Source organism: Canis lupus, chromosome 6 (genome assembly GCF_011100685.1).
Source record: "Canis lupus familiaris isolate Mischka breed German Shepherd chromosome 6, alternate assembly UU_Cfam_GSD_1.0, whole genome shotgun sequence".
NCBI classification, from domain to species: Eukaryota; Metazoa; Chordata; class Mammalia; order Carnivora; family Canidae; genus Canis; species Canis lupus.
This window is the reverse complement of record NC_049227.1, coordinates 31,985,312-32,002,596: the sequence shown is the minus strand read 5'-3', so window position 1 is coordinate 32,002,596 and position 17,285 is coordinate 31,985,312. Positions and strand designations below refer to the sequence as shown.

The window sequence follows — 17,285 nt, the reverse complement described above, 5'->3', positions numbered from 1 at the left end:
GCGCCCGCGAACACCACCCTGCTGCCTGCGCTGTGAGCCAGGCTGTCACTTGTGTCTAGTCCCCGTTGTGTGTCCGTGGGCACTTCCGTCCATTCCTGATGCCGGTGTACCTCATTCTGTGGGCTCAGCCCTCCGCAGGCAGCTGTGGGCAGGTCCACTGCAAGGCCTGCCCTCATCGCACGGGTGATCCAGAGCAGGGTTCTTAACTTGGAGCCGCATGCCTCGGTTTCCCCGTTGGTAAAAAGAAGGTAGCAGATAGTACTTACTCTGTGTTTCCGAGAATTAAATGCATTAATACATGTACCGTGCTTGGAGCAGTGCCCGACCCGTGTCACAGGCATTTACTGACACTACTGCTCTCATCATGTTTATTGGAGTTTTTATTACTCCCCATCACCTGCGATTATGATTTTTGACACAGTCATTATTCCTAGTGCACTGCAGGAAGAAAACTTGTGTTTAATGAGATTATGTATATTTAATAAGTCTTTTTTTTCCGGAATCAAATAATCAAATATAATCCCCTAGATAATCTTACATCAAGATTTATTCAAAGTCCTGTCTGTTTAGAATGAGGTACACCTGGCTTTGGGGCATGTGTGCTCAGTAAGCAGAATCATTCATTCCTCTTCTTGGTTTGTGTTGGGGATGATTCTGGTTTAATTTCCACCTTCCTCTCGCTTAGATACTCACACCTCAATCTGGAGAGCACTGTCTGCTCTGGAATTAGGCAAGCTTTATCTGTGCAGTCTCTTGTGTCATGGGCCGGGTGCACAGCCACACAGATGGGGTCTTGGCCACGGCCCTGCGCACTCAGAGTGGAGCAAGGGCTGGGGTGGAAGTGGGTTGGGGGCTCTGCGTGCTGGACACGAGCTCCCACCACACCTCATGGCACAGACACGGGCTGTCCTCAGCTCCTACTGCAGGCTATCCTCCTAGGCCTTGGTCTGGTGGTGTCTGCTCCAAAGCCAGCTGCCCTTAGCCCATCAGTCTGGACCATGTGAGTCCCTAGTCCACGGTGTCTGAAGCTGGAAAATGCAGTAACTCAGTAAATCAATGACTGGGAATCATTTGTTTTGGGGAGTTTGCTGTGATTATGGAGCTGAAACCCGCCCCCTTCCCCACCCTGCTGGCCCCATTCTGATTTTCTTGGCAGTTCTCAGGGAATGACACGATCACATTTCAATAAGTATAACCAAAGCATCTCTCTGGTGCCACCCGGCCCTCTTTTTAAGGCTGAGATCCCCAGCATGCTTTTCTTTTTGTTTAAAGTGCGCAGTCAGCATTTGGCGTAGGCATTCGTTCTTGGCTCAGAACACGTATGCCAACAAGTATCACTTTGGTGGGGAGGTGAGGGGCAAACGCAAGGTAAGCAAGCCTTCTTAGTTTGCTTATTTGTATCTTTCTTTTCTTTTTTAAACTCAGGAGAAAATTGTCTGCTTAAAACCTGGGGTTTAGCTGTGCTGTGGCCACACTGGGCAAAAGGAGGAGGATTTCACCCCATTTTGTACTCTGTGTTCTTGTCGATTTTGTTTTGGAAAGATGCTACCTCTTTCATTCCAGTCCTTTTAAGGGCTGCTGTCTAACCAGGCCTGGCCATGACTAACCCTGGTGTGGACAGGGCAGGCTTGGCCACAAACACAGTCAAATGAGTCAGCCTGGAGGCCCAGTCCTGGTGTGCGGGGCTCCCGTGGCTCGGCCAGGCTACTGTGCCAGCTCACTATTGAGATTGGGGTGATGGCTCCCCAGATGCTGAGCCTCCCTGCCTGGTACAGGGGGCAAGGGGAGAAACGTTCATCACCAGCCCATAAAAACCTGTTTTCTGGATGGCTACTCGGCCAGGTTGTATCAGACAAGGCCCTGGGATCTCCTGGAGGTTTTGCTTGGACAGTCGATGCTGATGTTAGAGCTTGGTCGAACATGGCTCTCAGTGACCCTCTTGTTGTTTCAGTGCCCTCCTGTTTCCCTGAACACACATTAGTTATTCCAAAATATTATGGACCTAGCATCTTCCCGCTCAGCTCAACATAAATAAATACAGCTCTCACAGGCCTGTCCAGCAGAGACCCCTAACTGGGCTGCAGCAGCTTTCATGTGAATGGTGTCCTTGATCTCTTAGTTATTTTCAGATTTAAGGTACAGTTGGTGGGTATTCTCTCCTTAGACTGTGTTGGGGTAATAGCATGCAGCTGTTAGCTCCCGTGACTTGGAAGGGTATAGGCGACAGCATCAATACGGCAGATGCTAAGAAATGGGATGCTGGCCTTACAGTCATGTCTGGGTTTATTGCAAGCCTTGAGTGGCCTCCCCGAGCCCTGTACCTGTTTCCTCGTGTGGAAATGGAGTATGAAAAGGTGTAATTCATGTGATGTTTTTTTTCTGTTTTTTTTTTTAAATAAATGTATATGTTAGAATTTTTATGGTTATAAGAGTTAGGAATTCAACTCAGACTGGCATCAAAAGGGCAATTATTGTTCATGTCACTGGAAGGCTTGGGCAGGTCCAGACCTGAGTATAGATGACCATCAGCAGTGCCAGGCTCACATCCTATCAACTTATTACCAAACTTCCCATCAGCTTCCCCTCAGCTGCAGCTCTAGTCTAGGGGCTGATGCTCCGTGACACTGATAGGCCTGGCTCACCCACTGCTGTAGAGGTGTGTTCTGTGCCGGTTGGGTCACTTGTTGATCCTTTGATGACTCCCTCAGTTTAAAAAAGAGGATGTGTTTATCAGAAAGGGGTGTGGTTGTTGACGCAGAGGAAACAGCAGATGCCCCCCTAGAAAGCCACACTGTTTCTGTGTGCTCCTCACGCCCCTCAGGGCTGTCTGCTCCCTTGCTCTTTGGAGGTGGCTATGTGGCTCTTTCCCCCTCCAGAGTATTTTTTCCCCAGCAAGCTTCTTGCCTTGTCCCTAGATCTAGAGACTTCTTGTGATGTCCTTCTTGTGACAGACAGGCACACGTGACTCTTGAGCGAAGAGATGCTGGCACCAATGCCCCTGCAAACCCTGCCATCCCCATGTTAGTGGGGAAATCTTGCCTTAAAAAGGTGACATATAGAGCACTGGCATAAAAAGGCATGTGGTCACAAGTCACAATTTTGCCATGACCTGATTTAAATGTGGCATTAACATGTTCTTTTTCTACAAATGCAACCAGAATTCACACCTCCTCCACATTTAAGCCCAGACAAGGAAGTAGTGTGAAATGAATGTGTGCCTCTGGACCCTCTGCTCTACTGCAGGCCCCAAGTGACGAGTGACTCATTCTGAAACCAAGAAAATCACAGGGCCCCTAAATTTGCAGAAATTGCACACTAAAAGGCCAGAGAAGAGTGCCCTAATGGCCAAAGCCAAAGAAGTGTCTACTCAGTGCTCATTCTATCTTACCTTTCTCTTCAGTCTGAAAGGACAGTTGTCTCTTTTTGGAGTCGCTTAGAGTAGTAGATTGATAAACAGACCTAGGACAAGAGAAAGATGGCTTGGACATCTTGTATGAGGAAAAGGGTTTAGCTTTTGTTTTTTTTCCCTATGGAAAAAGAATGCACTGATTTCCTGGCCTGAGGTTGAAAACCTGCTCTTTTCTTGCATCCCAACAAAGGCACAGGGTGAAGAAGACAACTCTCACTCTGAACCTGCCAGGTCAGCTGGGAATTGAGGGGTACCCGGAAGTTTGGAACTCCGGCTTTGGTGTTTTTGTTTTGTTTTGTTTTGTTTTAAGTCTCTATTGAAATGAGATGGAACCCTGGCCTCATTTCTGGCTCCTCTTAAAAACCCAGAGCCAACCCCACGGCTGGCGGAGTTTCCTGATTGGGATGAGCCATGAATCAGCCATTGGGAAGTTGGAGTCTGAATCCTAGACCCTGGAGGGGCTGCTCCTGAGCAGCTCTGTGACCCTCGGCAAGTCATTGCTTCTCTACCAATTGGGAGGCCTTCACGATGCCCAGCCCTCAGCTTGTCAGAAATGAGAACGTCTCTGTCCCCACACTTAACCATGTGATTCATGAGCACTAAAGGCGAGAGAGCAGAGTGAGGAGCTTGAAGGGGCCTTTTGGCTTGGCTGGAGGGACTTGGTGGTTGGGCACCCCCCACCCCCTACTGCAAGTTTCTGTGAAGCCTGGTTCTCTATTAATTTGTATAATGACTTAGTGAGGTGGGTGAGTGTGTGTGTGTGTGTGTGTGTGTGTGTGTGTGTGTGGTGGGGGACAGCGGGAAGGGAGAGAGAAGGATATTAGGAGGCTGGCCCGCCATTGTAAAGATGTGGGAGTGCCACCTTTTCAAATGGGCTTAACTTGTATAAGGAACTTCCCAGAAAAAAAAAAAAAAATCTAAATTCAACCTTGTGCTGTTCAGGGAAGGCAAAACACAAAACAAAGGAAGAGGTTCCCCCCAAATCCTCAGCTCATACACACCCTGTTGTTGCCAGGAGCTATTTTCCTCTTGAAATCTGCTTCAAAGCCAGCCAATAGCATACAGTCCTTCCCTTATTTCCTAGGTAACCAGCAAGGGCATCTTTCTCCTCCTTCCCTGAACGTTCTCGTTAAAGCCTTCTTATTCTCCCCTTCCCCCTTTTTATTGTCTGTCCTCATTTTGATTCCTGGAATGTAGAACACAGAGGGCAACTCAGAAAATCCTTGAATTTGTGAAGTCAAAGACTGTTGGGAGGTCATGCCTGCCATTTCCCTGAAAAGCACTTCATTTACCAAATATTAATCAGATTAGAATGTATATCATCCTGGGCAAGTTGATGGATTATTGCTGTTATTTAAAGAAATCAGAGTGTCAGAGCATCAGGGAAGCTCAGGGATCTGGCCAGAGCTGTCATTTAGAGGGGGAGAGGTTGACCTCCTGGGGTGCTGAGAGTCCTCCGGCCTCTCCTGTACATTCCTGCTATTGTGCAACAGAACCACCATCCGTCTCTACCCCTCTTTTCCTCTTCCTGAACTGAAACTCTGTCCCCGTTAAACATTAACTCCCCATCTCCCCCCTCCCTCTCCCAGCAACCACCTTTCCACTTTCTGCCTCTTTGAATCTGACTGTTCTACGTACTTCCTATAAATGAGACCATGCAGCATTTGTTTTTTGTGACTATCTTATTTTACTTAGCGTCATGTCCTCAAGGTTCATCTGTGGTGTCACCTGTGCCAGGACTTCCTTTTTAAGGCTAAACGATATTCCATTTTTTGGATATACCACATTTTTGCTTATCCATTCACTCCTTGATGGACACTTGGGTTGCTTCTACCTTTTGGCCATCATGACTGCTATGACCACGGGTCTGCAAATCCTCTCCTGCCTTGGGGGTTTTTGTGGAAATGATAGAGGCCAAGGAGGGCCAGGGCAGGCCTGTGAAACCAGAGATGCTGGAGATCTGGGTTCCCACGCCCAGCCACTCAGCCTCACAAGGACATTCCTTGACTCTCAGGGGCTCAACACTCCTGTTGTATAAAGGGGTCATACCACCCACCAGACTGGGGTGCTAGAGCCTTCAAGATTATGGGTCCTGGTGCCTCCCTGGTGCTGGGACTATAACCACACAGATTTTTTCCTTTCCAGGATGTGGCCAATGGGTAGTGCTGGGAGAGGAGCCGCAGCAGCAGGGATGTTGATCCCAACACCTCGATCCCTCTGTACCTTAGTTTCCCCTTCTGTAGCATGCAGAGATTAGGCTAGATCAGCACTGCCCCAGCTGCAGGATATGGGGATGGTTTTAAGTGGGACGGGGCGGTGAGATTCTTGTTGACAGCAGCTCCAGGGCAGCCTGACCTGGTGTACTCCTCGCCTCCCTCACGTTCCCCCCTTTCCAGCACACAGCAGGCCTCACTCCTGGTTGGTCCCTCATCATGTACATTTTCACACTTGCTTCCTGTCTACACTGTGGCTATATGCTTAGAGTAGTAATGAGGCATTTTTTTTTCATTTGAAAATAATTTCAAATTTATAAGAATTTGGAAAAACAAAAACAGTGTAAAGAACACCTGTTTACTTTTTACCCAGTTTCATCTTTTAATATATTGTAGCCCCTTTACTTTCTTATGTTTTCCCTCTCTCTGTCCACGCACACACATGCTTTTTTCCTGGGTAAGTTGCATCCATCCTATTGCTTCCCCATATACGGGGCAGCACGTGGTTGCTAAGAATTGGACAATCGCTCTTGTGACCCCAGGGCAGCCGTCCACCTCAGTGTAGGTTTCTGCTGTCCCTATTTGGAGTTGTCTGTGTGCCCAGTAATCTCCTTTAGAGCATATCCTTCCCCCCCCCCCCCCACCTCCCCGCTCTACCCTGCCACCAATAGAAAACCCAGTCTAGATTCAGGTAGTGCCTTTAATTGTCATGTCTCTTTGGCCTTCGTGACTCTGGAACATTTTTCCACAACCTTCTCTTTTACAACATTAACATTGTTGAAGAATGCAGAACCTCTTCCTCTTTTATTTTAATAAAATGTTCCCTATTCTGTCTTTGATGTTTTCTTTGTGATTAGATGGAAGTTATACATTCCTGGCTGGACTGTGGCGTAGGTGGTGTCATGTCCTTCTCGGGGTGTCCCACCTGGAGGCACCTGATGGCCTCCTGACCCTCAAGGGTGATGTGAATATTGGTCACCTGGCCAAGGTACTTCCCGTTCCCTCCACTGTATAATTGCTTTCTCTTTTCTTTACAACTAATTTGCAGTACATGGGGGAGATGCTTAGAGATGATGCAGGTATCCTAGGCCTCATCCCTGGGAGCTGGCATTCATTGACGATACTTGCCTGATCCAGTCTTTACCAGAATGGTGGCGAAAATGTTGATTTTTTTCCAACATCAGCACTCTCTCTCCGAGTTTAAAAGTCAGCCTTCAGCATTCCACTGTAAGCAAGATTCCCCCCTTCTTCCCAATTCTTTCTTTATCGGTTCTTGGCATGGACTCGTGGATTCCAGTTTTTAGTGGTTTATGTTTCATTACTGATTTAATTAATTTGGTGCTCAAATTGTCCCAGATTTGGCCATTGGGAACACTTCTGAGCTGACTGCTGTGTCCTGGTACTGCGGTCCCGTCATTTCTTTTGGGCAATCCTTACACTTCCTGGTTTCATAAGGTATTCCAGGTTTTTCCTGGAATGGATGGGGGAATGCCCATCCCCAGGATGAGCCATTTCTCTGAAAAACCCTGGTTCCTCTCAATGTGCAGTGGTATTAGGGGCCAAGATCTGAGTGCCAGATGTGCTGATGGCTCCCGGAGTGGCTTTCAGTGGACAGATCTACAAAACAGCTGCATGTATATACACAAAATACACATTTATTCATGCACACATATACCTGTGTACAAACATGCATATGCGTATATGTATCTTAGAAATCAGGAATGCGTACCAATGCCTCCAGTAATCATACCAATGCACATCAGTTCCCAGAGCGTTCTTTTTTGCCTTCCCCCGTTCCAAATCTGTGTGTCACTTCTTCAGTAGAGCCTTGGCTCCCAACAATGTCAACACATTTGTTTGCTCGATCCTACAATATGTCGTAAAAAGTTTCAGTTTATTTATTGTTTAATAAACAAGAGTTTGGGATGGTTTGCAATCCCCCCTCCTCTGATGCTTCACCTGTCTCCCAACTGAAGGTATAGAGTCAAGTATCATGTTTGTAATGACTTGGATTAGTCTGCCCTTCCTTTGTTCTTTTATCCATGTCAGAGTAGGTATGCTATTCGTTTGAAAAGATACTTGGTCCTTTTTTGGGGGGTGGGAGGTCCAGTTTAGGGTTCTTCTTTCCCATTTTTATAGATTGAATTTCTTTTTTTTTTTAAACATATGGATTATTAACAAACTTAAAACTATGCAAAAAGGTATGTTCAGGAAGTGGCCCTTCTTCCATATTCTTTCCATTCCCATTCCCCTACCTCTGTAGATAATCAACATTCTTGCTTTCTAGAATGTCCTTCCTGTGTTTGTTTTTGTAAGAAAAATCCATTTTATATATATTTTCTTATTCTTCCTTTTCTCTTCCACACAGGGTGACACATAGTATTCACTCTATTCTCTTCACTTAGTGACTTCCCTGGAAATCACTCTGTATCAGCTCACTGCTATCTTCCTCATTCTCTTTTACAGCTGTGGGGTGTGTGTGTGTGTGTGTGTGTGTGTGTGTGTGTGTGTGTACCAAAGTTTATCCAACCGATCTTTATGCTTGGACATTTAGGTAGTTTCCAATATTTTGCAATTACAAGTAATACTTCAGTGAATAGCCTTGTGTATTGCATTTTTACATTGTTAGGGGTGTATCTTCCAGATAAATCCCTGCAAGTGGGATTGCTCAATTGAAGGCTATTTGAAGGCTATAATAGTGATTTAAAGTTTCCCTTTTTTTTTTTAAAGATTATTTTAAGTAATCTCTACACCCAGTATGGGGCTCAAACTCCCTTTTCTTTTTTAAGGTTTTTATTTATTTATTTATTTATAAGAGACACAGAGAGGCAGAAACACAGACAGAGGGAGAAGCAGACTCCCTGTGGGGAGCCTGATGTGGGACTCGATCCCAGGACCCCAAGATCACACCTGAGCCAAAGGCAGATGCTTAGCCACTGAGCCACCCAGGTGCCCTACAAACTCCCAATCCCAAGTTCTTGAGTCATAGCTTCCACCAACTGAACCCAGCTGGGCACCCCTAAAGTTTCCTTTTAAAATGTATTTAAGTCAAAAGAAAAAAAAAATGAGATCAAATAAAATGATTAGGTAAATAACAAAGAGTGCAAGCAACACATACACATGGCAGATATCATAGAGGCAGGCAGATGACTGAAGTTTGGGCTAAACTGAGCTGGGTTATTGCCACAGTCCTTTCAAATTCCAGAATAGAAACCCAGATAGGATGGAGGCTTATGGTATAGCAGGTTCAGATGCAGCCTCTTGGGAATTCATCATCAGAGCCAAAGTCCTGGAAATCCATGCATACAAGGCCACTGATCTGCTTTCCTTGGTGGCAGCATGGTGCATGTGCCCTGGGAGGGGAAGCGAGGCTGCACCGAGATAGCCATGTATCAGCAGGGATGTGTGGGAGTGGGGCCCCAGAAGGCTACACAGAACTGTGCTGGGTATTCTGGTCTGGCATAAAGAGGAGGTTCACTTTGACCCTGAGTCACCAGGAAAAGAAAGACCAACTTTCCTTTGGCACCCTTTTTTACTTTTTAATTTTATTATTTTTAAAAGATTTTATCTATTGACCTGAGAGAGATAGTGAGAGCATGAGAAAGGGGCGGGGAGAGGGAGAAGCAGGCTCTCCACTGAACAGGAAACCTGGCTCAGGGCCCAATCCCAGGACCCCGAGATCATGTCCTGAGCTGAAGGCAGACCCTTAACTGACTGAGCCACCCAGGGACTCTTGGCACCCTTTGAGAATTGTGAGAATCTGGAGAGACTCTCTCCCCCAAAACCCATTACCACTGCCACCCATCCCCACCATGCCCACATGGCATTTTGCATACAGTTTCAGGATGTTCAGAGCTGCTAGGAAGAATCAGTAGTTTTAAGAGTTGTTTGGATCTGGGTGATGGGCACTGAGGGGGACAACTTGACAGGATGAGCACTGGGTGTTAACGCTATATGTTGGCAAATTGAACTCCAATAAAAAAAAAAGATTTAAAAAAAAAGAGTTGTTTGGATAAAATTGTTAAAAAAGAAGGGGGCAGATGAAACCTGTTTTGGCACTGGAAGGACTGTCATATATTCATCTAGAGAATTAATCCCAGTGGAGCAGCTCGCTCTGTAATTGCCGGCTGGATGAGGTACGGCTGTAGGAACCAGGGTGACAGAACTGAGGTTCAGAAACCTCTTTGTGCCTGGAGAGGTCCTTGTGGGCCTGGTTCTGCACGAGGATGGGACCTGGGAGTGGGGAGGAGAGTAGTCCTGGCTTTTGCTGCTACTTTTCTAGGTATATTATCACTACGTTTCCAGGTTTCTGTTTCCTCATATGCAGTATCCAGGACTGAACCAGTGGCTTTTAACAGTTCTGTGTGAAGCTCTAGAATTCTAGAAAGGAGCTTTAGGGGCCTCTCAGGCGTGCAGGAGGAAACCCACCCACCCCTTACCCAGAGCAACTCTGTTCCTATCGGTGATATGCCATGGGAAATTGTCATTCAAAATTAATATGCAACTAAGTTTGGTGAGCACTGGACTGGATTACCTTTAACTGCTGTCTGCTCCAGAATTCTGAGTGTCCAGGGAGATTAATAACCATGTTACAGCAGGCGTATTCTCTAGGCTGAGGCACTAGGGTTTGGCCCTGTAACCTTGGGGAGTCCTTGGAGCTGAATTCCTGCCTTGTCAGCCAGGCTGGGAGGGAGGAGAGCTCGCAGCAGTGCAGGAGGTGTGTCAGAGGTCCCAGTGTGGAAGCCAGACATTGGCACCACAGTCCTGCTTGGTAGTCCTCAGATATTTTCGATGGCATGCTCTCTCGGTAAACATGATCAAATACGTGTCATGTGAGCATGCATCTCCTAAGTCTATACATTTTATTGTAATACATTTTATTGTAAATTATACATATTTGTATTGCTGTCCCAGGATTAGATGCATCACAAAACAACTTGTTTAAAGATGAGGATAATTAAAACTAAGAGAAGTACTGCCCTGTGAATCATCTTGTGCCCCCACTGAGGCATCTGCCACCACGGTGGAGAGGGCAGGCTCATCGGCATGCAGCTGGAGGAGGCTGGTGAGGGTGCAGGCGCAGGAAGAAAACGGTGGTTCTCAGACAGCAGTCTGCACCACCACCTGCTCTCTGCCGCTTGGACTCTGTTTACTCAGTAGCTCTCTCTGAACTGACTCACTTGGATTTTTTTCCTTTAAATTTTGCCTTCTCCTAAGCAGTGACATCCACAGAAGAGCGGGTTTTCTGTGCAGTTAGAATCTACTTCTAACACACAGTAAAATAAACACAGAACTATGCAAACAAAACGTTTGTCCACATACCACTTGAACCCATGGGTCAGCCACCACCTGTGTGACAGCCCCGTGGGTGGGAGGCTCCAGTCCACGCTGGGAGGAATGGGTTGGTGGCCCAGGCCTGTGTGGACTGGCAGGCGGTGCATTCCTCTATGCCGGCGACATCACAGGCACAGCCATTGCCTAGTGGGGTTCTAGAGGGTGGTGGACCCACGCTGCCTCCCGTAAGAATGACGTGCACTCTCAAAAACTCTGAGCCCAGACAGGGTGAGGCCCTGGGCCACCCGCTACATGTTGTAGTGGCCGTGCGTCACTGTTGGGCCTGCCTGCCGCCAAAGCCTCCCACTCTGGGCTAGCCCAGCCATCCGTCTGTCCATCCCATTAATGAGTACTTGCGTACTGGGCGCTGGTCTTGACACTAGAGTTCCAGTGGAGAGCAAGACAGATGAGGCAGCTACTCGTATGAAATTCCCATTCTAGTGGGGGAAGGCAAGTGAACAAGCAAACCATAAGTAGAGAATAGGAAATCCAATCAGTTATAAATGCTCTCAAGTAAAATTGAGATTGGTGGGGGGGTGGGGGGAGAGGAACAGATTTATCCAGAAGAATTCCAAATAATTTATGTAGCTACTCCCTCCTCCACGAGACAGAGCATAACTCCCCACTCCTCAAGTGTGGTCTGCACTTAATGACTTGCTCCCGCAGAGCACGCAGTGAAAGGAGGAGGGAAAGTAACTTTCTGGTGGAGAAATCTGACCAGCATTCGCTTGGCCAAGTGGTGCAGACTTAATGTCGGCAGTGGTTGAGCTGTGCTGTTAGCCTCCCTACAGTGGGCTGCAGAGGGCACTTCCCCTGTGTGGGCTTCCTCTCAGGAACCTGTATCCCTGGTCTAGTGACCAGAAAACATCAGACAGACCCAGATTGAGGGACGTTCTGCAAAATACCTGGCCAGTTCTCTCTCTTCAAACCATGAGGTCACCAGAAGCAAGGAAGTCAAAAACTCACAGCCAAGAGGAGCCTAAGGGGGCATAATGACTAGATGTAACATGGTACCCAAGATGAGATCCTGGAACAGAAAAGGACAGTAGGGGAAAACTAAGGAAATTTGAATGGAATAATGGATTTTTGATAATTTAAAGAGGTAAAGGAAAAACCAGTGCAGGGGGTGTCTGAGAAGACATCTGGAGCTGGACCTTGAAGGATGTCATTGAGTCAGGCCAGGATAGGGGAGACCCGGGGGGAAAGTATTCCAGGCAGAGGGAGTAGCTGTGTAAAGATCCTGGGGCAGAAACAAGCTCAGGCCCATCAAAGAGCACGGAAGAAGCTCTGCGCAGCTGGAGAGGCGTGGAGTGGAGAAGGCCAGGCAGTGAAGTCAGAGGTGGACAGGGGCCAGGCTGCGCAGCATGCTGCCTTGACACTGTAGAAGGCATGTGGATTTAATCCCCAACGTGGTGGGAAGGTGGTAGAGAATTTGGAACAAAAGGGTGACACGAGCTAATTTCCATGTAAAGTCCCTTGGTCTGTTTGGAGAAGACGAGGGGCTACAGAGAGGCAGAGCCAGGTGGGTGTGGTGTCAGTAAAATAAAACATGAATAAAGCAAAATAAAACATTTTAGTGCTTTAAGAAGCATCTTGAGATAAATGACTGCAATTTGCACTTTTTTGTCAGAATCAGGGCCATGATTCTCGGCAGTGCCAAGATGAAAGGAAAGAGAGGCTCTGGCCTCCATCTGATTTCTCCCCAGCTTGTTGCGGATGCTCCTGCCTCTGCTGGTGAACCCTTGTTGGACGCGTGAGGAGCGGTCTACTGGGCTTTGTCTCTAGTATGACGGTGTCTATAAATCTAGGTCTGTGAAGCCATCTGAGCTCATCCCAGTCTCTGTATTTGCTTCTAGAGATAGAGATGGTGATCATGGAGCGCGGCAAGCTCCCAGAGTTGGCAGCCAACACCTCTGTGCAGGAACAGAACACTACGGACGAAGAGAAGAGTGCCGCTGCCACGGGCTTGGAGAGTGCGCAGTGGAGCAGGTGCTACCGGCGGGCTCAGGCTGTCGCTGCGGGTGGGGGGCCCCCAGGCCAAGCCAACAATCAGGGTGCAGGGTGCTGTTCTGTCGCTAGGATGAGGAGATAGGCTGAGTGGTGAGGGTGAGTGTCCACCAACGGTAACCCAGGGCCTCTTCCTACCACCCAGATGGTCTCTTCTGCCTCTCTGCAGAGTTGTCCTGCTTCCTGCCTTTCCTTGCTTCTCCAGCCCTCTGGCCACCAGAGGCACACCCCCCTCTCGAGAGGCCCAGGGACAGAACTGGCACTCATCTCTGTAGTGCTCACCCCTTGGAAAGAGGAAGACCCAGACATGGCGCCACTGCCCCTTCTGCCCCCAAGCCTTGCGGTGCTGGGCCCTGTCCTAAAGGGTACTGGCCTCCCCCGGCGGTGCTCTGCTGCTCCCAGGAAGGATCTCCTTGGATTTGGATCTCCCTGCCTCATTCATTCACTGCCATGCTGCACCACCGTCCACAGGGCCTGCCCTCATGACTCAGCCCATGTGATTTAATGCTGCTGTCCACCTTCGACTTCCTGCCTGATTGTTCATTCATTGATGGCCTACTGGAGCTCTTACACCTTCAAGATACCACATTTTCTGCAATTTTGCTGTAGCGCCACCCCTTCAAAAATGGGATTGGGCAGAAGGCTGCTTCCAAAGTGTGCAGTGAACCGTTGGGAGGACTTCTTCATTTCCAGGCTACTTCCCTCCCACGTAGCCCCGCTGCACGGGCAGACCCTGCAGTAACCGCCTCATCCCACTGCAGTGTGAATAAATACACAGCAGTGGCAGTTCACTGTCCGCCTACAAAGCATGCACTTCTGAGCCCTCAGGGTGGAGTGGCTGAGACACACACGCACCCGTCCTATTTATTAGTGCAAATTGAAGAGTTGAAGCACACCAGTATTTTCCTCCACCTCTCTTTGCTTGGCAGATGTTTCAGTTATCTAACAGTCGGGCTTAATTTCTATCAGATGCACAAGGGAGCCATTTTCAGTTGGGTTTAATAAAAAAAACCCTGGAGTGTGGTGGGGGTTATCGGTTGTTGAAACTTACAAAGACCATTTTGATTTTGCTTGGCAGCAAAAAACATCAGTCTTGAAGCTCTGAAAACTCAGGAAATCATTCTAAACACAGAAAGGGAGGGAAAAACAACTTTTAGTTGCTTGGCACAGCATTAGTGAGGATATGAATAATTGGAAAAACCACAAATGACTAGTAGTGGGAGGTGCATAAGCAAATGGGGTAGATCTGCTTAAGAGAATATGGACTGCTGCTTTTAAGGGAATACCGTTAGGATGCATTGGGTTTCTTAGGATCTAATAAATGGAAACTGAGCACATATTTTACATATATGGTTAACACTATAGCTTTGCTAAATGAAGGCAAATAAATGAGCTGTTATGTTCGAGTGTTTGGTTGAAACTTTTTTTTTTCCCCCTAATTTTTAGTGAAGAGAGGGGTTTTCTTAGAGTCAGCTGAGATTGTCTCTTTACCTTCATTGACTTAACTAACATCTTCTACCGCATGACTGATAATGGAAGCTGATCCTAGCACCCTGAGTTGAGCCTACGTGTAAGCTTGTGGCCCCGGGGACCCTTGGGCCAGGGCTCTCCTTGGCTCCGAGACCAAATGCCAGGTGGAAAGTTGCCCTCTCCTTTGTGAAGGTGTTGAGTTGCTGGTTGTCAGCAGCACTGCCACGGACTTCCCTCATCTCCGTTCTGGGCCCTGAGCAGGGAGGAGGAGGGCGCTCTGGAGGAAGGAGGGGGCAGTGTGTTTTCCTTGACATGAATTGGATCTTGACATTGGTCCGCTTGTCTGAGGAAACAGTATCATACAAAGTGGAACTGTTCTGTTCCTCGTATATTGTGGGCTGTGTCTGCATTCGGGGTTAAATATAGGCCTAAGAAACTGAAAAAATGTTTAAAGCATTCTTCCTTTTCTTAATAAAAAAAAAAAGTTAAATAAACCTCTAAAAGTAACACATATGCAAAAAATGTAAAAACATTTTGAAAAAAGCATAAAGAAGAGAAAAGGGTCTCCATGCTGCCAGCAGGCAATGGCAGCTGTTAACTAACATCCTAGTGGTTTCTTGCCAGTTGTTCTTCAGTGGGAATTGTACCCTCCTTGTCCCCAGTACTTATACCATTCCATGCCTATCATTGGTCGTCGTCGTCTTTTTTTTGTTGTTGTTGTTGTTGCTGTCTGATACCAAACCCCAGGCGTCTTTTTCACTTTGATGTACTCTGAGTAAACAAAATGCTAATGGTTTCATGCTACTTCATCTCCTAGAAGATGTTATGTCCCATCTAGCCGTCCCTCTGCTACTGGGCATTTGGTTATTTGCATTGCTCTTGAATGAAAACACAATCCACATTCCAGGCGGCTGGTTTACAAGAAAATGTTTTCTACTTCATCCTGCTCTTAAGTTTGAAAGTGTTATTGCCAGTCACATACAGAAACCCATATCCACACACGGCAAAACTATTTATGCATCTGAATGGTGCCCAATGTGGGGTGGGGAGGATCTGGGGCCCTGGAGAAATAGCCCGGATGTACAAGTCCCCTTTAGGAAGGACTCTTCCTTTCATTTTCTAGCATCCTGCAAGTTTATTTGAAATGTTGTAACAAGAATGTTTGCACTACTTTCTCTTTTGAATTTTTCAGTTTAATATCTTGAATCACTGGCACATTCATAGAATTCAAGTTTTTTAAAAGTATAAAAGGTAAAGCAGTGAATAGTCTCCCTGTTTCTCTCCCATACCTCTTCACTACCCCCAGACAGTGATGTTGACAGTGGCTGTGTGTCCTTCTAGGGACTTTGTTTGCCCTCAGTTACTCATTGAGGGGCTTTCTTGGCTTGAGCCTGGCCTCCACAGAGGCAGCTGCAGGTGGTCCACGGGCTCAGAGCCTCCTGTCGAAGGGCCAGACCTGTGCATATTCTATTATCCTTGCGATAAAGAGTCTTTCCAGGCCAGGCCCTTCACCTGGAAGGGCAGTGTTTGGGGTGTGTGGTTTGTGATATTTGCTGCCACTCTCTCGGCCTCTCCCACAAGCATCAGAGGTGAACCCTCACATCGATTCTTTCCCATCAGGGAAAGTCAGTCCAAGAAATTGCCGGGCCAGGACCTGCCAAAGTGGGCTCCTGGAGAAGTGCCCTTGGAAGGCTCAAAATAGAAATCCGGTCACAGCTCCCACGCACAAGCACTCTTCCCACTGTGCCCCTGGCCCCGTGCTAAATGCCTCTCTTTCATCATTTCACGTTGAGCCCTCCTGGGAGCTCTTTCTGATGGGGAAGTGGAGAGGTTTTAGGTAGCTAACCCAAGGTCCACAGCTCAGAAAAGGCAGAAACCGAATTGGAACCCAAGTAGTCTTGAGTCCAGGGCCCAGGTTCCGAAATTACTCAGACTTGGTGCCTCGTCTGGTACTGGCAGCCTACCACACTGCCCTGTTCTCTTCACCCTGTCTTTGAGGTGACGATGTGGTCCGTCTGTTCTCTGGCATGGGAGTGCCCCAAGAGCAGGGACTTTGCATCATTTACCCATAGTGTGTGGAACAGCTAGGCCACGACTATTGAGTGATGAAGTGGTCCATTCCGCAGTCAGTTTTCCCTGGAGATGGTTTCCCACGGGCAGAGCCTGTCCCCCATGCCTGGTGTCAAACGGAGCTCTCGGTGGACCCGCTGCATGCTCATGGCAGAGCCACAAAAGGCAGAGGAGGCTAGCACTCCATATGTCGGTGGGAGACGACATATGAGCTGTTCAGCCTCTGTGCCAAGAGGCTCATGTATGCCCCTCCTCTTTTCCAGACCCTTCCTAGATATGGTGTACCACGCCCTGGACAGCCAAGATGACGATTACCATGCACTGTTTGTGCTCTGCCTTCTGTATGCCATGTCTCATAACAAAGGTAAGCCTACTCCCCTCTCCTACCTCAGTGACATCCTTCTTCTGCCTTGTGGAAGGAAAAAAGAAAGCCACTTTGCTTGAGGAATGCTTTCTGGTTTTGGCAAACTGCCACAAAACTCCTCTTCGGCCTCGTTAGAATTTCTCAGGTGCTTTTGGACAGACCAAAGCCATAGGAATTGGTTGCTCAGGCAGTTCAGGTCGTTTGGGGGGGGGGGGGGGGGGGGAGAAGGTGCAAGTGCCTGTCTAATCCAGCATGACTATGTTCACGCTGTGGTTTTCCTTCGACCCCTGGCTTTGACGACTGGCTTAGCATCCGACCTCTGTTCCTAACATCAGAACTGAAATCAAATTGTCATCTTGGTTTTGCTATTTATAACAGCTGATGTTCTTGCTCTGGGTTGAGGGCTAAAATAGACTCT

The 17,285-nt window shown here is 47.7% G+C and overlaps 1 protein-coding gene across 12 annotated transcripts in view; it reads left to right on the top strand.

Annotated features, from left to right (window-relative positions):
* The window catches only part of CLEC16A (C-type lectin domain containing 16A), a 196,347-nt gene that overhangs the window by 48,944 nt on the left and 130,118 nt on the right, over nt 1-17,285 (top strand). For all 12 annotated transcript variants that reach the window (XM_038540371.1, XM_038540367.1, XM_038540368.1 and 9 more), the window contains 2 exons: nt 12,813-12,945; nt 16,767-16,867. In XM_038540371.1, the coding sequence (XP_038396299.1) occupies nt 12,813-12,945; nt 16,767-16,867 (234 nt within the window). The remainder of the gene's footprint in view (nt 1-12,812; nt 12,946-16,766; nt 16,868-17,285) is intronic.